At 39.9% G+C, this 25,067-nt stretch overlaps 1 protein-coding gene across 1 annotated transcript in view; it reads left to right on the plus strand.

The window, feature by feature from the left end:
• MKX (mohawk homeobox) overlaps positions 1 to 25,067 on the plus strand; it is a 53,007-nt gene that overhangs the window by 2,021 nt on the left and 25,919 nt on the right. The window contains exons 2-4 of the mRNA XM_063303491.1: positions 5,175 to 5,334; positions 12,789 to 12,942; positions 13,806 to 14,132. Coding sequence (XP_063159561.1) covers positions 5,175 to 5,334; positions 12,789 to 12,942; positions 13,806 to 14,132 — 641 coding nt within the window. The remainder of the gene's footprint in view (positions 1 to 5,174; positions 5,335 to 12,788; positions 12,943 to 13,805; positions 14,133 to 25,067) is intronic.

Consider the following 25,067-nt stretch of genomic DNA (forward strand, 5'->3'; position numbering starts at 1 on the left):
GTGGGCTGGTCCATGAAGTCACGAAGAGTCAGAAGCGACTGAACGAATAAACAACAACACAAAATAAATATATATGGTCACCAAGTAAACAATGCATAGATGTTAATATAGTCAAGAAACGGGGCCCTTAACCCAGGCCCGGGCACATAACCAGGTCTTCATGGCCTTACGGAAGGCCAACAGGATCAGGGACATCCTGATCTCTGAAGGGAGAATATTCTAGAGGGAAGGCGCTATGGCAGAGAAGGCACGCTTTCTAGTCCCTGCCAACCGACACTCCTTGGCTGATGGGACCCGTAGCATTTATTTATTTATTTATTTATTTATTTATTTATTTATTTATTTATTTATTTATTTATTTATTTATTTACTAAACAGATTTATAAGGCTGCCCAACGCACACACGGTGACTCTGGGCGACTTACAGAATTAAAAACCATATAAACACAATAGACATGCCCAATCTATTGACAGAATAGATCTCTGGGTCAACAGAAATTAAGGAAAGCCCTGCTTTTGAGCAGCTTCTTGATATTTCATGAGGAGTTGTGGACAGGCCAAATCCAGATGGATGTCCTGTTGCTTAATTTGTGTGTATAGTTGCATGCACATCTTCTCACTGTAGTACCAAAATGTCCTGGACTGGGTCTGAGGGGAGATCAACTCTGCCCCTGGTTATAATCTGTTTCTCTAATGATTCTCCTTCGTGTCATGATTTTGAATATGGTGGATCCAATCTTACGTAAACTTGCCTCTGTGTAAATTCCATGGAACTTTATTCAGTAAAGCTTCTTTCCGTGAGGGACTGCATATGGTTAGGCTTTACATTAATTAAACAGGACATGCCTGAAAAAACAACGCATGCCTGAGAGATGAGGCTAAGTTGTTAATATCTTCCATTGGATGAACTTCTGTTGGGATAGGAGTGTACAAGTATCCCATCAGGCAAACATTTGCCTTTGCCCAGGGAAAAACTCAGAGTGCAAATCATTATCTGGCAATAGATACAATATCAGCCATGATGTGTATCTAGAATATTAATTGCCCATCAGTACTGCGTTGCCTGTAAAGGTCAAATTTAATTCCATTTAAGATTGGTCATGTGCAGAAATTACTGATATGTGCTCCCCTTGATAGTCATAAACAGATGTGCTACTCAGAGCATTGGATGGAGGAAGGAAGTTACTGTCCCAGTATCCTGAATAGGCAAGTGTGTAAACTGCTTGATCTCAAAACAAGGTGGATCAAGATTACACTATCCACACTAGCAGTTAAACCAAGTCCCTAACCTTGAGGGACTGGGAGGCACATTTGGAATTTTGAGGGCATGTTATAAATGCTTTCACAAAACGGTCCTCGGGGGAAGGCTTGCTGATGCACAAAATGTTTGCATTGTGTTACCAGAGAGCAAGGTTAGTGAGGTTGCTTCACATCACGCCCTCTTGTTCCACAAGCTGATCCCAGCTTCCCAGCTCATCATCTGGGGCTCATGGACAGACTGGCACTTTGCTTTGCAACATCTTCCCCTGGGCTAGTATGGAGTCATCCCCTTCGGTTGGCTTTTTGCTGATTGGCTTTTGGGGTTTGGTCTCTGGTCAGTTGTCCTCTTTTAAAATACAAGTAGAAGCAGATGGAGAAAGGAGATGGAGTTCAACTCTTTGTCTCCTGCTCCAATCTTAGGAAAGTTTCTCATATGAAGCCAGTATTGATCTTGAGAGGACATCCCCCACTGTTGCTTCCCGTAACAGAGCCACTGACTGTCCTTGGCTTGGCTCACGGAGTGCTCAGCAAGCACGTTGTATAGTGCAGCTGTGAAAAATGAAGACCGTGGAAACCACTAAAACCTTTGGGTACACCCCCTAGGTTCTCTCCAAATATTAATACTGAATATTAACTGTAGCGTGACAGAAGGGAGAGCATATTAAGAACAGGAAGAGTGACATTGACTGTGTTTAATTAAATTTAACTGTAATTAAATTAACACATATTTTTCTCTGCTTTGGGGTTGTATTTCCCCCCCCCCCGCTCTTATTCTGGGTCCTGTTTTGGCTCCCAACACATGACTGAAAGACTAAGTGGCCACTTAGCTGCTCTGCCTGCCCATCAGTTTTTGCACTCTAAAGGAGCAGTCGAATAATGACTGAAAATAAACTAGGTTTCCTTACAAAAGCTCATACCACGGAAGGCATTCGTTTTAGTTGGTAGATTTCTACCTTGCCTTTCTTGTACCAAGTTTTGTTTTAGTTAAGTTCAGATTAATTTAGATCTAACTTGCCTTAAGCAGCGCATGATCCATTATGGAATCTAAGAAAGTGGTGTGTCTGGAGATTTCCACATGGCCTCCCACTGTGACAAAGATTTGCCTAGTTTCAAATACATGTGAAAACACACAGTTGCTTAAGGAGAGTGGAGAGGATGGAACTGTCCCTCCACACCAGTGTTTCTCAACCTCAGCAACTTTAAGATGTGTGGTCTTCAACTCCCAGAATTCCCCAGCAACTCCCAGAATTCCTCAGTATGCTGGCTGGGGAATTCTAGGAGTTGATGTTTACACATCTTAAAACTTGCGAGGTTGAGAAACATTGTCCTACACTTCCCTTTTGAGCAAACAATTATTAGTAAACCCAGCCACATCCCACTGGCTGTGTAGTTTCTGGAGCAGGGTGCACAGCTGCTTACTGCTAATGGTGCAGTTTGTTGTACTGATACTAATTCATGTGCAATTCCTTGAGTTTTTGTGGTTCTCTGTTGCTGCTGCTGCTGCTACTGGGGGCTCTTTATGCATCCTAATGACATTCATATTGCTGGACACTGAGGGTAGTAGAGGCCATGTTTAAAGGCAGAATTGAAAGGACAGTGCATGAGAGTTTGTTGATTATGCTGTATTCCAGCCCTTTACACCTCAATGCCCTAGATATGATGAGATGGCAACTCCCTGACATTTTAGCCAGCACAACCAAAGAGTGCTATGTTGGAGAAGATTGCTGAACGTGCTTGCTTTGGCTGCATTGTGTGGTGTATCTGTAGCCCAGTCTGACATGAAGAGAGAGGCTAAAGACTTGTGTCAAGTACCAAATGTTTTCTGTTAGCAAACACTGTTTTGTCTGCATTTTCTTTTCCTTCTCAAATCCTTCTTCCAAGGTCAGGCAGTGTTTCAACAGCTTCCTTACTTGGGAAAGGTCTTTTATCTTCATAAGAAGCTAAGGAGATGGTGTGCAGGCTCCAGAACTGGATGATGGTATTCAAGTTATCAAAGCCTCCGATTTGGCAAGCCCTTTGTCTTCCATCCCTTGGGCCTGAACTTTGCCCTTTGGTTTGCATGCTTATTTATTTGTTCCCTGCAGTGTTATTTTTATTTTATGAATATGATGATAACTCTCAATACTGTTACAAGCAGTCAGGAGGGTTTTCATAGAGTTAGAGAAGTAAACTTGCAAGGAATAGGAGAGCTCCTCTCTGCTTATTCTTCCATAAAACCTGTACAAATGATTATGCATAGTTTGTAAATCCAAACTCCTTTATATGTCTGTATTTGTGGGCTGCTCTGACTGCTTTTAGATCTTTGTTTGAAGAGTTGTGGCCTTCATGCCTCAGTTGTCCCATATGTCTCAGAGACTGAGGCTGATCCTTGTGGGAAATATTTGGAATCAATTGACCTTTAGTTTAATCCAGCAGGGTTCCCCTTTATGTTGCTTGTAATTACCATTGATCATGTACAATGGCAAGAATATATTAGCAACGTCTCCAGAGTTCATTCAGAGTCAGCCCCATTTATCATAATGACTTCTAGGATGGTACTGATAATCCAGCTGAAGTTAGTTATTGTAATCACATTCCTGGGAAAACACAGTCACTTAACAGCAATAAGACAGCCCAGTCTTAAGAAGCCAAAGGGCCAAGGCCAACAGAACTAAAATTTAGGATGGCTGAATCTGTGCCATATCCATATTCTTCCCAGCCCCTAGGAAGGGAAAACCTGGGGCAAGCGGGGGAGGGAAGGTCCTATTCACAAAAATGTTGCTGTAGTAGTCTGTTAGTTACAAAACAAGAAAGTTATTTGGGGTATGGAGCCTGGAGGGCATGAAGAGATTGGTCTGTGGTTGTGTTGGCACTAACAGACACTCTATTGGGGATCTGTATATAAAGCCATAATGTAGCCTGTTTGGTTCTGGCATAGCCTGTTGTGTGAGCCTGCCATTATGATTTATGGCTTAAAGCTTTCTGTGAATCCTGAGAGCTGTATGTTCAACAAGCCATGGTTAATGTTGTCATGGCTTAAAGTGTGGAGTTAAGCTAGATGATATGTTGAAAGTTAAATTGTCCTAAATTGTTTAGAATCACCTTTATTTTCATCGTTACAAAATAAAAGATAAACTCTCCTTAGCTGGGTTTTCCATGTAGATATTGACTTTCCTGTTCTCGCTCTGTTTGCCTCTTCTTTCTCCTGTTAGAGCGATCTAATACATTCCACCATACGCTCAGTTAGGACTGTATCCTTCATGATTCCAAATTTGATTTGTTACTTTCTAAAGTCATAATTGCCTTTGGATGGATTGAGCATTAAAATTGTTGATTGGGATAATACATTAAAAAGAATATTTGTATTTTATGAGTCAAGCGTAGCCTACCTGAAGTGTGTTATGTCACAAGCAATGGAAAAGAATTATGGTAGAGACCAGGACCTCTATAAACTCACATGTACTTGTTAAAAGCTGTACATCATTTTTTCCCTGCCTGACATTCACCAACATGTTCCAGGGGGGCTGTAATCCCACCACCTTGGAAGGGTAATCCGGTTGGGAAAGTCCAAGTTATGGCTTCAAAGTTTACACCAAATAAATGAAAAGTAACTACTTTCACATTGATTAGAGTCTATATCTGCTACTCTGACTGGGGGGAATGGATGAAGCTGTAGAGCAGACTTCCCCAAGTGGAAGCTATGAGGTCATCTTTGCAGAGAGTTTGGGCCATTCCATTCCCAACCCTGGGCAGGAGTACCACACTGGGGAAACCTGATACATACAGTCATGACATACAATTCCCTTTCATGATTCACTGAAGCTCTGGGTGTTAGTATGAATGCATAGCCTTTTGCCCTTTCCTCCCAAGAGATAGGAGGCAAAGACTCTCAATATACCACTTTCTCTCCCCCCCCCCTGCAACCTCTTTTACAGTACCCGGCAGAACAGCGGGAAGGTGAGGCACAAGCGCCAGGCCCTGCAGGATATGGCACGGCCACTGAAGCAGTGGTTGTATAAGCACCGGGATAATCCCTACCCCACTAAGACAGAGAAGATCTTGCTGGCTCTTGGCTCCCAGATGACTCTAGTCCAGGTAAGAAGGAGAAACTCTCTAGCAGTGTTTCTTAACCTTGGCAACTTGAAGACGTGTGGACTTTAACTCCCAGAATTCCCAGAACTTCCAGAATTCTGGGAGCTGAAGTCCACACATCAAGTTGCCAAGGTTGAGAAACACCGCTCTACAGACTCTGCTTTAATAGTCTGATCTGTTACTATCAGATGTACCAAAATGTATAGTTTACCTCTAAGTACGACATGCATGACTTAAGGACCATTTGCAGCCTCTGAAAGCCTTGGGTGTGGCCCCCGTGGACCATCAGAAGTTGTTACAAATAGAAGGAGGAGAAATAATAGAGATCTACTGTATAAAATTTGTTATCGCGGGTGGAACATTCTGGCACTCCAGAACGTTCAATTTCCCTCCATAATATCCCATTCCAAAGGAAGTTTGTTGGTTTTTGGAAGTCAATCCTTGAAACCAGACTTGGAGGATTTACTTTCAGAAACTGCCAAACTCTCATAAAACAGAACAGTGCAGGCATGTTCCAGAAGAAAATAGAATATTTGGGAGTTCTCTAGAACATTTTGTTCCTAGACTGACAAATTTTGCATGAGTGTAATGATTGGGGAGTAATTATATTAACAATTTTTAATTTTAAGTAGTTTTGGGAGTATAGCCCTCAGGACGCCATTCAAAAGCCAAGTATGATTCTCAGCCTGGAAAACTGCACATGTGTCCCATAACAGTTTCCCCCAATCTTGTGCCCTCCAGTTGTGTTGGACAAACAACTGGAGTTCCCAGTCAGTGCAGCTGGAGAATACTTTAGCTGCTCTTCAGTGTACATGTAGATGTACTTTTCTCTCCAATTAAATGGAAACGGCATACCAGCTATTTCATTCCAAAAAAACAGCCACAAGCCTTTTTTTATTAGAATATTAATTTGATTTTTTTTTTTTGATCTAAGCCGGTTGCTAACTGTCCAAGGAAATAAATATCTCAGTTCATCTTTTTTTTTAATCCGTTCAATCATGCCTGATACTTGGAGACTGCCTGGACAAGTCCCTGCAGTTTTCTTGTCAAAGTTTTTCAGAAGTGGTTTGCCCTTGCCTGCTTCCTTGGGCTGAGAGAAAGTGACTGGCCCAAGGTCACCCGGCTGGTTTTGTGCCTAAGGCAGGACTAGAACTCCCAGTCTCCTGGTTTCTAGCCTCATGCCTTAACCACTACCCCATACTGGTTCTATAGTTCACCTACTTCTGCCTTAAAACCATTGATACTGGAAGAAAGTTGGGAATTAAACTGGCAAGAAACCGTTATTGTATAACTAAATTAAATAACTCCTTCTCTACAAATGAGGATAGCTTGATTTAGGTTTCCAGATGACATTTATTATACTAAAACAACTGTCTATATATGTGGGACTGTAGCTCCCATAGTTTTATTTGGTTGGATGGAGATGATGGGACTTGCAGTTGAACAGGGTGGATATCAGGTTCAGGAATACTGTAGTAAGAATAACTCAAGTGTTTGATCTCACTGATTTGGCTTTATTGTGATTTCTTAGGAATTTTATTGCATCAAGCTCATTGTGAAATGGTGTATAAAAGCTCATTGTGAAATGGTGTATAATAAAAGCTAGACAGACATGGAGATCTGTGGCTATGTAACCATCTCATTTGACTACTTTAGCTGTTTAGGAATAAGTTGGATACTCATGTTAATCTTTTTCCATTTTTGGAGGACTTTTATTAAATGTAGTCGTTCTGCCTCCTTAACCTTTCATGGCAATATGTTCCACAGAAATTAAATGGCATGTTTGGTTAAGAAGAAAAATGCTTCATTTTATTGCCGATCTGTCTTGCTTGACAGAAGCACATGGTCTGAAAACAAAAAATTATAACAAAAAAATTCCAGATGCTCCTTCCATGCTTGGTCCAGCAAATCTGTCATATCTGTATGAAAACTATCATTCAAAGGAAGGAAAAGGAGAGAATGGATTGTGGTTGAGATCTGATTATTGATTATAAGAAGCCAACCTTCAAGAATAACAAAGGCAGGGTATAATTTCAAACCACACCTGAATGAAGAATAACTCCTCTGTAACCATACCAACTGAAGCTGACATTGTTTTATCTTGGGAACTGGCTCATGTTTTAACATGTACTTGAAAAATAGTTCTCACTCCTTAAAGCTGTGCATTCCAGATTATCAAATGGTGTTGGATGATTGACTTTAATCTAGGATCGTTAAGTGCCAGGACACTTCTGGAATTGACCAAAAGAAAATGTGTTCTCATGATCTGTGTTTCCTTGCCCTACATTCCATATAATGAGGTTGACCTTTTCCTTCCCATCATTCTGTCAAATACTGTAACACATTGCAATGTTATTTTTATTTGGTTAAGTTGTTACAATGTTAGAGTTATGGTTTTATTTCAGTTTCAGTCAAATCTTTCTTATGATGGGATTGTTGCCAAATTGAAAAAAAAAAACCCTCTCACAACCCACCACAGTTGATTATTGTTATTAATTTTAGCCATTTAAACTGCAATCTGATGCTGATCTGCCTTGCCCTAACACTTGCTGAACTTAGTGGGACTTGTTTCTGGGTAAATATGAGTAAGATTGTATTAAGACCCCATAAATATGTGTAGGAAGAAAAAAAGTCTTTGAAATAATTTGTCTTGTGTATGAAGAAATTCTTCATACTTGTGGGAAATCTATAGCCCCCTGAAGACATTCTTAAAACTCTCTCTCGTAGCCTCTTTTAGTTTTGTGGCTCAGACTGCTGGGAATTGTAGTTGAACATGTCTGGAGGTCCATACGCTTCTTACTCTAGGCTTTCCATCTTCAGTTTAAGTTCCTGCATTAATTGTGTCCATGTGTTTGAATATTTAATAGAGGGGTGGAAGGCCTTTTTAACCATATCAATTTTGCAGTCTTGATTCAAAATAATTCAGGAAGCATACAATGTAAATATTTTCTTATTAACAATGCTTGTTGCTGCTTCTATTTGTGATTGGTTATTACTTGTTTCTTCTATCTGTATCTTCCTCTGTATTTTAAATCATGACCAGACATGGTTTTGGATTCATGCAGGAAGTTAATTGAATCTCTCACTGATCATTCGATAATATCTCTGGGCTCTTTGGATCATGCTAAGTTCTGGTTTCCTCCTGTTGCACAGTTTTGTGCAAAAAGCAGGAGGAACTGAGAGCTGGAGTGAAGAAGAACACTCAGCATCACCTGGATTGGAGAGGGCTTCAATTTATTTCCCAAGTTGATCTGAACCCATATTAGTAATGCTACACTTTATTACCTGCTATAGTTCCACCTTTTCTTTCACCTGTATTACTATATGTATAAGGTCAGTTCTTATGGTAAGGTACCTTTTCTACTACCTTGAGTTAAATGTTCAGGTAGTAAGAACTGTAGGGCATTGATGGTTTACACATATATTGTGACAAGGGAGTGCCAGAGCGGTAAGGTATATTTTGGAAAACCAATTTATTTCCTAGCTGAGATTGGGGATTATGCATCCAAAGGCGGGCTAATTTGTATGCTACCACCAGTTTTCTGAAAACAGCTGGCAAGCCCTAAGACTTTTTACTATCCTTTTTCTTCAGCCAGGAATGTCCCAGCTACAGATGGTTTTCCTTTAATCCCCCAATCACACACTAACATATTAAATGTGATCAGAAGGCACTGACCATCCACTAGCTTGGGACTTTTAGTTGGATGGGAAACGTGGATAAAGACTCAGTGGAGTGAAAGTGGACATTGTAAAGTGATGAAGAAAGCAAAGGCTTTGTACATCCTCCTAATTTTATTTTAGCACTACAAGCAAGTTGAAAAAGAAATGAATATAAAACATGGAGTGTTTTCTTGAGCTCCTGGTGGAAAATGGACTCTGCATCTAAGATGATAAAAGTGGTAGACCAGGACTGGGAGATCCAGCTTCAAGTCAGCCATGGAAGTTCATTGGGTGCCTTTGGGCCATTCCCTCAGCCAATCCAGCCCCACGGGGGATTTGTTTGCGGGGGAAATGGGAAGGGAGAAGGCTGCATTTGCCTCTCTGAGCTCCTGGCAGGATATAAATCTAACAAACAAGCAAATTGTCCTTGTATTAGATAATTTTGGCTAGAAGGAAAGGAAGAAGGTTTCTAAAAGAAGTCTTGGAAAAAATCAGCATAGCTGAAGTCAGCTGAATACTGTGCCTAATTTATATAACCTAAACGAAGCCAATGGAACAGCATGTAGTACAACTTCCTAGATTCCCTTTTCTCCCATTTGAATTAGAGTCAGAAACATTATACTCCGAAACTGCAGAAGTAGAGCAGGAAGCCCGACTAAAAGCCACAGCCTATATTTATCTCACCAATTAGCCCCCAATTTGGAGGCTAGCAATTTGTCCTGCTAATTTTCAATGAATATGTCATGTTTTCATTTGTGCTATTCCCGTAGGGGTGGATTTATTTTATTTTAAATTTGGTTTTAACCATTCCTAGGAATTTAAAAAAAAACGCTGAACATTCTTTCCAGAAGGGGAAATATGAATGGCTTTATTGTTGAATATGATTTGCCACAGTGTGACTAATGGCTTGGTTCTGAGCTTCTGAGGCACTGGCAATATTCAGCTATGCAAAGGCATATATTGTATAGGATGTAGTTTACTCAGGAAGAGACAATAATTTAGGTGAGCCATATTCTCCATTTCAGTCATCCCCAACCTGGTGCTCTTCAGATGTCTTGAACTTCAACTCTCAAAAACTCATGGCTGGCATCATCCTATTGTTGCCCCACACATCTGGAGAGCACCAGGTTGGGGAAATGGTTCTTTCAGATGCTTATCCTCGTGCAATGTGACAAGCAATATCCCAGTAATCTTTTCCCTTCAAAGGAGATAAAGACAGGAACGTACTTTGTGATTTATATTTTAACGATGACATTTGTTTAATGTTTTGGAAAATGGGAGACCTGCCCTAAAACCACCTGAAAAATACATTTGCTGAATGGAAACAGTTTATCATGATAGTAAGTAACAAAAAAATCAAAACAGAATGAAGGGCATGTAAAAGAATGTCTTAGTTTAATCCAACTTTTCTCCAGCCTCGGATCCTCCAGTTTTGTTGGAGCATAGTTCACTGGCTGTTTGGCTAGAAATTATGGGAATTGTGGTCCGCCATATCCGGCAAGTATCAGATGCCAAACAGCTACATTATTCGATTTTCCTAGCCCAGCTAGGACAATGCATACTTTTATTTTTTGTTTGCTCTGTTGTGACATTTTATAACCTGCCTTTTGTTTCAAGATGGAATTAGAGGTAGCTTGTGCAGGATTCCTAAAAGAGCTTCATTTAGGTATTAATGAAATCCAGAAATTAGCCGCATCACACTCTTGCAGGCCATATCATGGAAACGGCATGTTATTGTATAGAAACACACACACACGTATACACGGTAGCTGTATGTTTGCATTCCAGGACTTCAAACTGCTGTTCAGCAGTTTGGGTCACCAGCACAATCTGGGGAACTACAAAGATGAAACATGTGCCTCTGCTGTCACCTTTGGAACGCATGATGGATGTTCTAATTAGCAATCTGGTGGCGGCTGTGGGTCTGGGACTGTATGTAATAGCTTCATTTCAGGCATTACATGCTGCTGGATTGAGGCCAATTCGTATGAGCAGAAATGTAGCATTTCCAGAAAGCCAAACAGGGGTAGTAATGACAGTTCTGGGGAAACAATAACTAATACAGTACTTATTTGTCAAAACTAAACTGACTGTACTGCTTTAGTTTAGGTGCTCCTTGACCTATTGTGGCAACAAATAAAGCTTTTTTATTTCTATTTATTGAAATATTGTGATGTCTACAGTGAGCAGTCTCCTCTCTCTCTTTTGAGGCAGTATGCTGAATTGTGAACTTACTTCCTTCAGCCCCTAAACTGCCAAAAGTGACAATGATTTCATAATTGTTTTCATGAGGGGAAGGCAACACCCAAAATTCAAGTGTTTGGGGACGCAGACACTTTTTCTTGCAACGACCCTGTTTCACACTGAATAGCTGAGCTTTACTGCCTCCTGGAATGCTTTAAACAGGGAGCTGTTCATATTCATGTGAATAATGCTTGCCTTTGACATGGAAATCTTGAGCACGCAGGGCTTGATTTTGGCTTTTTCTGTGAAATGGAGGTGCATGCATATAAATCACGCTAGTTTTATATAGCCTGTATCAAGAGCCATGTGGATAACACCCTACTTCTTCACGTGGCAGTCCAATAACGCCAAGGGATGCTGATGCAGCTCTTTAGCCAACAAATCTTTCTCTCCGCCCCCCCACCTCCACCCCAACAAACAACTGGTGCAATCATTAACACGGAATATCCAACAAAGAATTCAGAAAGTATACACAGCCCAAACATCAGCTCATCTGAGTTTGTGTTACAGAATAATATGTGTTCCTGTGCTGATCCCATGGTACTCTCTGGCATCAGGAATGTGAACTGGTAGGTAACTGTCAGCAAAAATGAGAAGCAGGTCTGAGTTACAGGGATCAGAAGAATTGACTTAGCACTCTGAAAGCCTGAAAAATTGCAGATGTCTCTTGCATTTGCTAGCCTAGTGGTATAGCCACGCACCTCCTATTTGGAGAGAAGCAATGCAGGATTCTGTTATTTCTTATGCCTCTGAAGCTGCAGAAATATGGAAAGAGTAAAGATATGGATTGGGAATGCTGCTTTTCTTAAATTGGTCATTGGCTCTCCAGATGTTATTGGGCTAATTCCCGTCTTCTTCAACATTAGCTATGCTAACTAGGGTTCAGCAATACCTGCAGGGCCATAGATTGCCCATCTTTGATTTAATAACCTATAGACATAGAACTTGATATTGTGTGTGTGTGTGTGTGTATACAAAAAGTTATTAAAAATTTTAAAAAGGAAGATAAAAACTGACAAGCACTAATATTTAGAATAAAGAGAGAAGAAAAGAAAGAAGAAAAAGACAAAGATAAAGCCAAAAGTGCAGAAAAAAATAAAGAAAAAATAAAGAATTAGCTTCCAATTTTCTTTACAGCAGTTACAAATATAGATGTAAATTAACCTCTTACTCTATGGTTACAACATGACTTACATTTTTTTCTATGATCTTTTTTTTTCTAATCATCAAAACCATATGTCATCATTTCATTTTTTTCTGTTTCACGCAACAAGTCTATAAGGGGTTTCCAGTCCGCATTAAACCTAGATCATGTCTTTTCTCTGATCAAAGCTGTCAATTTGGCCATCTCAGCAAGTTCCATCATCTTCACCATCCATTCCTCCATTGTGGGTGGTACCATGTTTTTCCAGTGCCCATGTAATGGTTGTTAAAGTAGAACTATGAATTATTTGTCTCCCTTTTATACTTCTTTCATCTCAACTACAGATGAGAAATTTGGTTCTCAATATTCTGGGTCAAATGCAGATTTGATGCATTTGTCTTTTATTTAGGTGTCAAACTGGTTTGCCAATGCAAGGCGGCGCCTTAAAAATACTGTCCGGCAACCGGATCTCAGCTGGGCTTTACGAATAAAGCTATACAACAAGTATGTTCAAGGAAATGCTGAACGACTTAGTGTAAGCAGTGATGATTCATGTTCAGAAGGTTTGTTTTTAATACTTTCAAGTTCTCTATATACAAAGTCTATAAAATTGAAAAATAATAATTATTTTTCAAGAAGTTGATAGCCTTGCATGCTATTTTTGCCTTGATCTGTACTCTTCAACTATGTCCAATAAGCAGCATCTTTCTGGAGCTTTGAAGAAGAATGAATGCCTCTAGAAGTCAAAGATTAAAAGCATATTTATGTCCAGATGGACTGTTGTGTTTGTTTAAGATGCAATGATGGTTTTGTAGAAGAGAGAGGAGTCTTATGCCCACTTGTATACAAGAACTTCTCCCAAAGCTTAAGTTTGGCAGGAATATGCCCATTTTTTTTCTGGATTATTTGAACTAACTCTTTCTTAAAGCCCAGTTATAAATGTATTAAGAGACAAGAGGGAGTTCACTGTATATTTGCAGAAAGATATTTGTTCTCTATAGCAACCACAGCAATCCCACTATTGCAAAGATAAATTATCTGTGAAGTGAACCATGTCTTGTTTCTTTGGGGAACTGCCAAAAAGATAGTAGTAGGTAAACCATGTAGAAAGTTATTTCTTTTTTGTGGTGGGGGATTTTGTTTCACCCTGCTTTAAAGGGGTGAACCTCATTTCTATAGATGTTAGTAAAAGGCTTATTCTTTGAGGTGCTCCATTTATGTTTAGAGGATGTTAATGTAACCTTCACCCAGACTGGTTGGGAATTTGGGGAGTGGGGCAGGTTAGAGAAGGCTCTGTAAATAGATTTTAGAAAAGACCATTATGATAATGTCATCTGATCACAGTTTTCCATTGAAAGCTTCCTTAGGAATATAGATATAAAGATGCATAAGAAATGCTTCTGCTTGACCGCCCTTCTCTTTGCAGATGGTGAAAACCCTCCGCGAAATGAAGGAGGATACAACACACAAGTCCATCATACTGTGATTAAAACGGAAAGTTCTGTCATAAAATCTGGAGTAAGACCAGAAGGAAGCGCCAGTGAGGATTATGTAGCACCTCCTAAATACAAAAACAGCTTATTGAATCGCTACCTGAATGACTCGTTAAGACATGTCATGGCCACAAATGCAGCCATGATAGAAAAAACAAGACAAAGGAATCATTCGGGATCATTTAGCTCCAATGAATTTGAAGAGGAACTGGTGTCACCATCGTCCTCCGAGACTGAAGGAAATTTTGTCTACCGGACAGGTATGCTCCTGTTCCCAAAGTCCCTCTCCCTTTTCTTGTTCCTTCATAATTATTCCTATTTTTTCAAGAAGCCTGTTTTAGGATGAATGTGCGTGAGTTAGCCAGGAATCCTCTTAAGAGCGCCTACTATAAATCAGGTTTGAGAATCACACAATAATCATTTTATAACAGTAATTCAACAATAACAATAACAATAATTCAAACAATAACAACAATTCAAGATTAGGGAAACAATCGATTGGTCCACATTTATATAGTGAAACAACTTCTCTGTGAATGGTTGGGACTCATCCTTGTTCTGTATAAGCATCTGGAACAGTGCTCTTAATGTGAAGCCTAAATAAAATGCAGCATCTCTTTGAGCATGTGAAGCATACATTAGCCTGCCTATATATTTCTCCCTTCAGGAAAGGAGTAAAAGGATACATGTCTAGGCAACCAAAATCAGTTGCTGCTGGTGACTAATATCTCAATGTTTAGGAGACTAATGCTGAAATTAATACTGTAGTTCAGTACTTCTCTTTGTAATAAATTCTAGGCTTCACTGGATGTCTGAGGTTAGAAAGCCAACATTAAAAGAATACCCTTCCACCATAGTAAAATCAGCCTGAGTTCATCGGTGCCTTTGCCAGTATAAGTCTGATTAACAGGGTTGCTTGGATAAGATAATGGGGCTTTAGGGCTTTCTTAAAAAGCGGGTAGAGATGGGGTCTGATACACTTGAAATGGCAAAGCTCATTGTTTGATGTGGGGCTCCACAGGAAAGACTGTCTTTCTTCTATTTGGATGAACTTCGTAGCACTCAGAGAAAGTTAAGAGGGAAAGATCTCAATTCTGGGCAGACTGACATGAGTGAAGAAATCTGTTCAATGTTTTGATCCCAAATCAAGATGTGTTGGCTCCATTGTGTTACTGCTTGATCTATTTGCACCCTTCTGCCATTTGGTTAATTGTTCTGAAGGCCCTGGAGTTTTGCCCAGATGTTCAATGCCAGCAACTTGAGTGGTTTGGACTAATGGTCTGGCTCAGTATCCTCGGTTCCATATGAAAAATCTTCTTCTTGCCTGTTTTGTTAATAAATATGGATCCTATATTGTCCATCTGTTGCATCATGACAAAATTATGTTCCTCTGATCTGCACTGGTCTGTTAATTTGGCCCATTTAGGCCTGCCATAGGCTGCATGTATGTGCACTTCTGAATACAGTGGAAAACTGTATCATCTGAATGATCCCCAAACTTCCTAATGAAATCCATGGACATAAATCTGCTTGTTTCAGCCTGTCATTAACAGTTTTACACCCATATGTGCAATTCATTCTTCCACTCTCACATATTAATCTTTGTCAATTCTTTCACAGCCCTTTCCCCAAGGTCTTGCAACCCTTTTATAATTCTTGTCTCACCTTCCAGGGGTTTTGCTTTAAAGTAAACCCCAAGTTAAAGCTCTCTATCCCTAGAGTAAGAAAATAGATCTGCCCCTCTTTGAAAAAGGCTTTCCTTTTTCATTCTTTCCTGTCCATCCTAATGTATATTTCAGTCAAAGGACATACACTGTAAATTACCATCCCACTCCCCACTCCACCCTTTACCTTCCAACCTCTAGATTTTCTAACTTTCCAAATACATCAGGGCTAAAATTCCAACTTTAATATGTATATACATTTAAGGCAGGACAGGATTCCTAGAAATGGAATGAAGTGCTATAAAAATATCACAAGATATTTGGGAAAGGACTATGAAAAAGTTGGTGATAGGAGACTGGACAACAGACTGTAGTATGGTGAAATATGAGGGGATTGTCTTTAGGTGAAAAATTTGTATGGGGTGAGTGGTGGGGAGGGGCAGGTTGAAGTAGGAAAAGCCAAATGTCAGTTGTGACCCCCAAGAGTGATAATTCAAAATATCTGTGAGATCAGATTGGGGAAGGCTGTTATAGGTTATCTATATCTTGATTCCTATATTTTCAAAGAATGATTCTTTCAACAAGTTTATTCCTTCTTTTATTGTTTGGATAAAAATAAATAATAATAACTCATCCCTGTGATCTGTTCCTCTGGATCTTCAAGCTTTTGTAAATCTTCCATTTAAGTTAAAATTATTATACCTTCCATCCAGGTCTTGGGCTGAGCAATGGACTTTCCTTGAAGTGTATTCATAGCTCTAAAATGTTTTGTGTAAAGTAGGAGCTGTGATTGTCTAGTTTAAGTGTTTTCCAAGTGAAATCTCTTGGTTTTTGAATGCTGTTTTTCAGCATTCCAAGTGCATTTGGTCTACATTATGTGATAATCCTCTGCCAAATTTTAGTTTAAAATGATTGTTGCTCAAATGAGCACACAGTGACTTAAGACATGTGAACTCCTGGTTTTTGATACTTATACAATTGGAATTTAAAAACGGGCATAGTCTTGAGTAATAGAATTGTTACTGGACTTGGCCTCTTTTCTGCCAGCTTTTTAGCTTTGACTGGGCACTGGAGAAACTTCTTGAAATGGCTGAGGCATCGTTTACTAACCACTACAGCAGGAGCAAGCTGAACATTTGGAAAAACAAGCCATAAATTGTTACACAATCATGCTAATGTCTCTCTATGTGTGCCGAATTAGTGCTATATACAAACTTCTTCCTTTGAATGTACTCTTGAAAAGCATAAAGCAGCATGTTTAGATAGACAAGTTTAACATTAATGGATGCATTTTTTTCTGGACAAACTTAAGTTGCAAGACAAAAGACATTATATAATGCACTGATGTTATTTTAAAGCAGGGATACGCTTTGGGGAGGGGAAAGGTAAGGCCCTTAAGCAGCATGCTGGAAGCCACAGTCAAAAATGTGTGTGTTGAAAGAGGTCAAAGAAATGGGTGGGGCCAGGACAAAGCTTAATTTAATTAACTAAATGACTCTTCCTGTTTATTCTGTTTATTTAGTATTTCCTTCTTTTAAAAGTTATCATTTGGTAGCAGTATTTTAAAGAACTTTGTGGGCTTACTGAAGGCTTTAAGGAGGTACAGTACAAGTGGCCCCAGGGCCTCAAATCGTGCAACCCACTTAAAACCTAAAAATTCCATGCATCTAATTTCTAAATATGTTCTATAATTCTGTTAGCTCTCCTACAAATGCCAGGCCAATAATTTAAATTTTCTGAAAATGTCTTAGAGCACCATTTTCTTGACATGTTGCAGTTTACTGGCATGTTTCATAACTTTATTTATGAGAATGCTGTTACAAATGTAAAGGATGACCTAGTCATGTATTGTTGAGAGCCAGTTTGGCGTAGGGGTTAGGGCACCAGGTAGAAACCAGGAGACCGTGAGTTCTAGTCCTACCTTAGGGACAAAGCCAGCTGGGTGACCTTGGGCCAGTCACTTTATCTCAGCCCTAGGAAGGAGGCAATGGCAAACCACTACTGAAAAAACTCACCAAGAAAACTGCAGGGACTTGTCCAGGCAGTCCCTGAGAATTGGACATGACTGAATGGATTAAAAAAAAAATCATGTATTCTTACTTCTGTTTAAGTAATTTGGATTATATAGCAAAATATATACTGCTGGTACAAATAGTCAGAAAATGTGCATCATCAAGTTACGTGGGACTCTGTCAGCTCCACTAGGTAGGCCAGACCAGGAATGTGCCACAGGAAGACTGGAACTACCTTGGCTATATCAACAGAATCTTGCAAGTGTAGCTATGCTACATCTCCTCCATCATCCCCAACCGCCCCTTCTTATACCCCAGTGAATCAGGGAGGTGTCTTTCTGAGCTGTTTTCAAATATTATCTTGTTTATCAGGGCTTAAAAAATGTCTCAGTTCCCTTTGCCTAATTGAGAGTTCTTGCATATTTCCAACAAGGTCATCTTCCTTACTCTCTACAGCAGTGTTTCTCAACCTGGGCAACTTTAAGATGTCTGGACTCCAACTTCAAGAATTCTCCAGCCAGCATGCTGCCTGGAGAATTCTGGGAGTTGAAGTCCAGACATCTTAAAGTTGCCCTGGTTGTGAAACACTGCTCTACAGACTACAAAAGACTGAGCAGATCTGTTCATACACAGATACTCCAAGTCCAGCCCTGCCCCACTTGGGACCTCCAGGTATGTTGAACTTTAATTCCCATTTCCCTCAGACAGCTGTCTAAGTTGCCCTAGTGCCTTCCAAGTATATTGTGCTAATTAGAGCAGCCTTTCTCAACCTTCTGACCCTGGAGGAACCGTTGAAGTATTTTCCAGGCCTCGGGGAACCCCTGCACACTCAGGCTCAAATAGAGGCCATAAGCCTCAAAATTACAGCATTCGTTTCATGGGTAGGCCTCTATATACGCATTCAGAGTGTTCCTAAACTAAAAATAAAGACTGAAACTTACCTCTTTAATGTGAAGTTGCCTGAAGTTGAAATAATTTTTAAAATAAATCGTGATCTCCCAAGTAACCCCTAGTGACCTCTCACGGAACCCTGGTTGAGAAACCCTGGATTAGATTGTAACTCAGAAGAGAAAATGTGGAATCTACTTATCAGGTGAACAGACTTATATTTGCAGGAATATGCAAACTGGCTTTTTAACCAATTAAAGTTTCAACCACCGCTTGCCTTTGTAGGACTCACAAGAGCATGCCAATTAGAACGAGGCACTGCCAACTACTGTATAAAAAGGACAAACTAGTTATCCCAGCATGTACTTCTCTGAGAAGTCTTTTCCCAAACAAAAAATGGTTCATGCACATAAATGTTTTCTATTCCTCCTGTTTATCTCTATATGCAATTTTGTTCCTTGGTGGTGAGGAAATGGTGACAGTGCATGCCATATCCAATAAGAATACATGGATATGATCTCAATTTGGGATAAGCCCCCTATTATGTGGTGTGCCTGCAGATACCTTCTTTGACAACCAACAAATTCCATGCCATACCTGCTTCTTTTTTTTATTAGGTTTTTTTACAGGAAGTTGGCATGCAAAGCACTATCAAAGCCTTGAGTCTTTCTGATTTGGCAGCCATTTATTTTATTTAATAAATGAATAAACAAAAGCATTATTTCCAATGCTGTTTCTGGGCTGCGCATAAGCCATATAGGAATTCATAGAAAATAAGGAAGTGGTGAGTGCCTGCAGCCAATGCTTTATTGGAAATGTGCCCACCTGTCCAGAAAAAAAGACAAAGGTAAGCCAGGATCCTAGGAAGCATCATGAAGAGTTAAGTGGAATAGCAAGAAGTAACCTCACTGTTTGCCTTTGATAAATAGTAGTTTGCGACTGAGCAGCCCATTGTGGCAGCCATTTTATAAGGGAGTTTCAAATATACTCCAAAACGTTGACTGCCTCATATTTGGATCAGCCTTCCCCAACTAAGTTCACTCCAGATTCATATCTCAGATTTGTATCTCAATCAGCATACCCCTAAAAATTATGCTTTGCATGTATTAGTATAAGCAACATATGTGGATGTTTTTACTACAGGGGTTTTTTGAACTTAGACTGCTTTTTTCCCTAGACTGGAGTAATGTATCTATGTGAGAAAGAAACAGAGGCAGGTAGATAGACTATATCAATTTCCATGGCACTTTGAGGCACATGCACTTGCTCAGAGATTAGGGATAGTGGTGTTGGTTCAAAGGGTGATGTTTGACCATGTGTCCCCTTAGAAACTAAATGGCTTCAGGGAGTATCTAATAACAGAGTTTTATGAACTCATGTGTTGAGAGATGATGAGCAGTAGATCAACAGAAGCAAAGTCTTTGGCTTATTTGAGTTTGTGGTACTCAAGTTGCTCAGGAATTATGACATTTGGAAAAAGCTGCTCTCAAAACTGATCAGTATTCAGAATTTGAAAGTAGTGGTTTTCTTTTAGGTGTTTATGTGGAGTAGAATTTTGTGGCTTCTGGAATTGTTTTTCTTACTTACTCCTTAACTCTTCTTTCACTCTTTATTTTGCTCTTAAGTTTATGGTGTTGAATCTTCAGCATCTTCCATTGCAGTAGATTGCAAACCACAATTCCCAATAGCCATTCTTAAAGGATAGATTACTCTATGTCTAACTGGTAGACTTTTCATTATATGTCAGATTTATAGATATTTTATCTTGTTAATCTTGCCAGTATTTTTTTTCTTTCCAGTTAATATTTGTGAAATAAAACAATTTTTTTTAAAAAATGTGGCTGTAAAGTGTATTCATCTTTCACAACTGTTTAAGAGTTGACAAAAATCCTCATGTGAGCCACTTCTGAACATCTGCACTGCATTTTTGTGGAATATGTTGCAGATTTCTCTATAAGAAACAGGGATGAAGATAAATGCCTGCCACTGCAAAATGAAAAGCCCTAAAGCAAAATAAGCATTTGAATATCAAGTACAGCATATACTCACGTCACTGGTAGATACAGTACCTGTTTGAAATGCTGCAGCATTAGCTGGTTAAAAGATGTGGCTATTTGTGCCATGGAGGTTTTTAAGTTCTTCCTTTAATGCAACAGGATTATCACAATCAGTTATAAGAAATATTGTGTAGCTTTAGAGAAAAAGATTACAGGTAGTCCTCGCTTAATGACCACAGTTGGGACTGGAATTTCAGTTGCTAAGCAGAGCGGTCATTAAGCAAATCCAACCTGATTTCATGACTTTTTTTGCAGCAGTCGTTAAGCGAATCACGAGGTTCCCCGTTGATTTTGCTTGCCAGAAGCTGGCTGGGAAGGTTGAAAATGGTGACCATGTGACCACGGGATATTGTGAAGGTCATAAATGCAAATGGGTTGCCAAGCACTCAAATTGTGATCACGTGACCACGAGACGCTGCGACAGTCGTAAGTGTGAGGACTGGTTGCAAGTTGTTTTCAACACTGTCGTAAGTCCAAACTGTCACTAAACTAATGGTTGTTAAGTGAGGACTACCTGTACTTTTTCATAGCATTTCTTGACACAGCAGCATATTTATTTGTTTGTTTGTTTGTTTGTCATATTTCTCTACCACCCGTCTTGCATACAATGGCTCTGGGCAGCTAATCCAAGGTCTGTCCTTTGCTGCTGTGTCCCCACCACACTGTGGGGCTTCTGCAACAGTTTGACCAGTGAGCTGATTAAAGTCCGGCTTAGCCATGGCATAGAACATCATGCTATGAGAACAGTTCTGCAGACTTACTGCTGAAGCTACAATTGGCGAGAATTCTCATTTCATTCTATCTTCCAGCTCCACAGCTCTCTCCCTCTCCTTCTCCCAGAGGCTAAAGCCCTGCAGACCTTGTTTCCAAATTACCTTGCTTTTGGAAGTGACATTTTGCCTTTGCTGAAAAAACAGATGCAGCAAGGCAGCAGCAAGGATGGAAGGAAGCCACTCCGGTTGGCTGCTGATTTTTGTGCTCCTCTCTCAGACAGCCAAACTGGTGGGCCCATGGGAATATCGAGCGCTGCAAGGATGTTACTGCTGAGGTCCTTTTGGAGCGAAGCCAATGTGCTTCTTATGGGGTGAAGCCAGAGGTGGTATGGAAGTGCCCTAACAGCTTTTCTGGAATGAAAGGGACATCAGTAGGTTATTTCCTATTAATACTGAGCCTGTATCTCCGTGGATGAGGCCATATCACTTATCAAGCTGAAAGCAAGGGTTCTGATTTAAGAATCAGCTACTCTTAAAGATCTTAACTACAGCATGATTATTACAATAAAAATTGATAGAACATCTATACATGCATGACTCCTTCCTTTATAGAAAACATGCATCCAAACTGTGGTTGAAACATGCTCCTCTTACAGATTTCTCTCTCTATATCCCTAAGGCCTAGTTCTGACATAACAGGAAAGAGTGGTTTCCTGCTATGTAAATGAGGAATGGTGGACCCCTTAGGTTCTTTTTTGCTCACTCGGGGAGATCAGAAGCATATGCTTCTGTTTTTAAGCTAACCGTTTAAGCTTACTAAGAGCTCCTCCTCACTGCCACATTAATGTGCTTTCCTTCATACTTCATGCTGCCCTTGCTGCTAAGCCCGGATCTTTCTCAGCAAGAAGGCTGGCAAGTGGTGCCACTCTCAAGTATTTCATGCAGGACAAGCTAAGGACGTGATGACTGGATTCCCCTGGTGCTGCCTGTAAGTGGAAAAAATAACCACCAATGGTTCTCCTGAAAGGGAAGAGGTGAGTTCACTTAGACTAGTGTTCCTCAACCTTGGGAACTTGAAGAAGTGTGGATTCCAACTCCCAGAATTCCCCACCCAGCCATGCTGGGTGGGGAATTCTGGGTGTTGAGTTCCACACATCTTCAAGTTCCCAAGGTTGCGAAACACTGACTTAGACAGATGGCTAGACCCAGGGGCTTGGACACCTATCAAAACCAGGTCCTGAAATAGTGAATCCACAGGGAGAGGTTGCATAGTAAAGCAGGCAATGCTCTTTTGCTTTTCTGGGCAGTACTCATCCTTGCAGACCAGCTTCCTTTCATGTGGGTCTGTAATTGGAAGCCAGATGGAGTCAGGGGGAGAGCCTAGTCTGAAAGTAATGGACCCTCCCACTGGGGAAAAAAACAACAGAATGGCCCTGGTAAGCAGAACCAAGGGACTAAGGTGTGGAGGCTTACCTGCAGAAGCTGTACAAGTGGATAAGGGGCACTAATCAGATTGAATCCCCTGACCATGTCTTCCCTTGCTTCATCCTGGAGACCATTTGTACAGCAAGACTTGTGTTAAGAGGGGAAATGTTACCGCTAAACTAAAACAGCTAAATTCTACTTTCTCCTGCCTGTAAAATGGGTTGAAGATGAGTATCTTAAAAACAGATAATGCAGCATCTTTATGCCATGAGAAATGAGCCCTAAACATGAAATTAGCCAAACAAGGTGGAAGTATATTTTAAAGGAGAGGGACAAGCAATGTTTTTCCTCCTGGGAGCACACTTTTTAAAAATTAGCCTCTGGGGATCTCTAATAACATGGATAGTGATGTGGTGACAGTTATACCTAATGCTTTTCTATTTTGGGGTTGGATGGGCAGTTCTTTTAATGCAAAATTAGTTTGTAAAGCCCTATAGGGGCTCAACACACCAATCTAATCCTTTTGCCCTCTCCAGAACATGAAGATTTGCTAGATGACATTATCCAGGATGCTGAAGGACTCCAGGGACTGCAAAAAAAAAAAAAAAAAAAGAGGTGGTTGGCCATATGCAACATTTTTCATATCACTTATGAACGTTTGGCACTGGGTGCAGATATGGGTCTACCCTGTATGTGATGAAAGTTGATTATCTTCCCTAATTATATAGAAAGGAGCAGTTGGTTTCTTAAAGACTTTAAACACCAAAAATGTCTGTGGTTGAAAAATGTAGAATATTCTTAGTGATTTACTTGCTTCCTCACAACACCCCTACCTCAAATCACTAAAAAAAAAAGGGAGTGCTTTTCTTTCAACTGAACACATGTCTAGTATTTGAATTTGCTTGAGTGAAAAAGAGCTGGTAGGATAGATTGTAGGAACTAGGGCTGGTTTACAACTACTGCTTTTATGCTGGTCTTACTATGGGATGGAGAAAGAGCCATGTTTAAATGTATACTACTATTGCCTTCCGTTTTGGTTTGGCCCAACTAAGTTGCTTCCATGGGACTTAGTCATGCTTTATTGCTCCTGAATTGGAGCCAAGAAATATTCTTGTAATCTATATAAGGGTAAGACAGCCAATGATCCAGACAATAAAGCACGATATTCTAAAATTTCTTATATTCCTACTGCTATGCTGACCTACATGAAAATTTTCCACTACTTAGACTATTTTTAGGCCACCAGCCAATAAAATTAATAAAAAGAAATCAGCATGTAAAAATAGGATATTTTAAAAGTGTGAAAACTGGAAAAGAAAATGGAACTTTCTATGAACAATAAGAGTTGCTGATTTAACTTTAAACCTGCTTTATGGCTGACTAGGTCAACAATTCTGTCTTGTTGGGGAGGGAGGGATATTCAGTTTCTGTGCTATCAGTGAAATTTCTTTACAGAGCTAGTTCACACACACCTATCAGATTTTGAAAATGGGCTTCTTAGGATAAGATTGGAGCAATCCTGTTCTGTTTAACTATAGGTTGCAAATAACTCTGATTTCATAATATTCTTGGTGGTAGGAAGTTCCTGTAAAAATGTTATAATAAATAGAGATGGAATGTCTTATAGACCAATACGTGCTACTGGTGTGGTGGTGGTGATGTTGCTTCACCCACATCTATAGTATCTCAGTAGGGGATTTATACGGGCAGTAGCCATTTTGACTTAAGTGAAAACCCCAGTAGAGGGGAGGACATTTGAAACTCCAGTGCAGGGATGTTTCTAAGCATGGTTCTGATGAAAATTGCCCTCTATCACTTGCTGTTATACCTGGAGGAAATGTGGCTATCGCTGGTACCAATGAGAATTCCCTCCCTCCCTCCCTCTTGAAGGTTCTTTTTTTCTTGCATGCTTTGAAACCAAATTGGAAATAACTGGTTTCTTTCTTTTTTTTTAAATTAATACTTCAAAACTGATTATTCTCCTCCACCTGTGATTGGTTTGAATATTCCAGTTTTGGCTTTCAGATGTGGTTTAATGCAGTATTTTTCAACCTTGGCAGCTTGAAGATGTGTGGAGTTCAACTCCCAGAATTTCCCGGCCACAATAAAGTTACCAAGGTCGAGAAACACTGGTTTAATGCATTTTTTTCAGCACTGTACTGCCAGTCTCAGTGGCTAGTGTCCCTTCCCCCACCAAAATCTCTTTTATCAAAGGGTTTTCTGCAAGAGAATGTGGTCACTCATTCAAGTATGAACCATTCTATGCAAACCATAGACTTAATCTCTTGCTCAGGAGACTTGGAATGAACCAAAAACACATACTAGAACAGTTTCACCAAATCTTATCCCTTCTAAGGAGTTTGGAACAACAGTTCTTAGAATTTTACCTTGAAATTCTGGAAGTTGTAGTCTCAATGCATTAAGAGGGCACCAGGT

The sequence above is a fragment of the Candoia aspera genome, chromosome 4 (assembly GCF_035149785.1).
Source record: "Candoia aspera isolate rCanAsp1 chromosome 4, rCanAsp1.hap2, whole genome shotgun sequence".
Lineage (NCBI taxonomy): Eukaryota > Metazoa > Chordata > Lepidosauria > Squamata > Boidae > Candoia > Candoia aspera.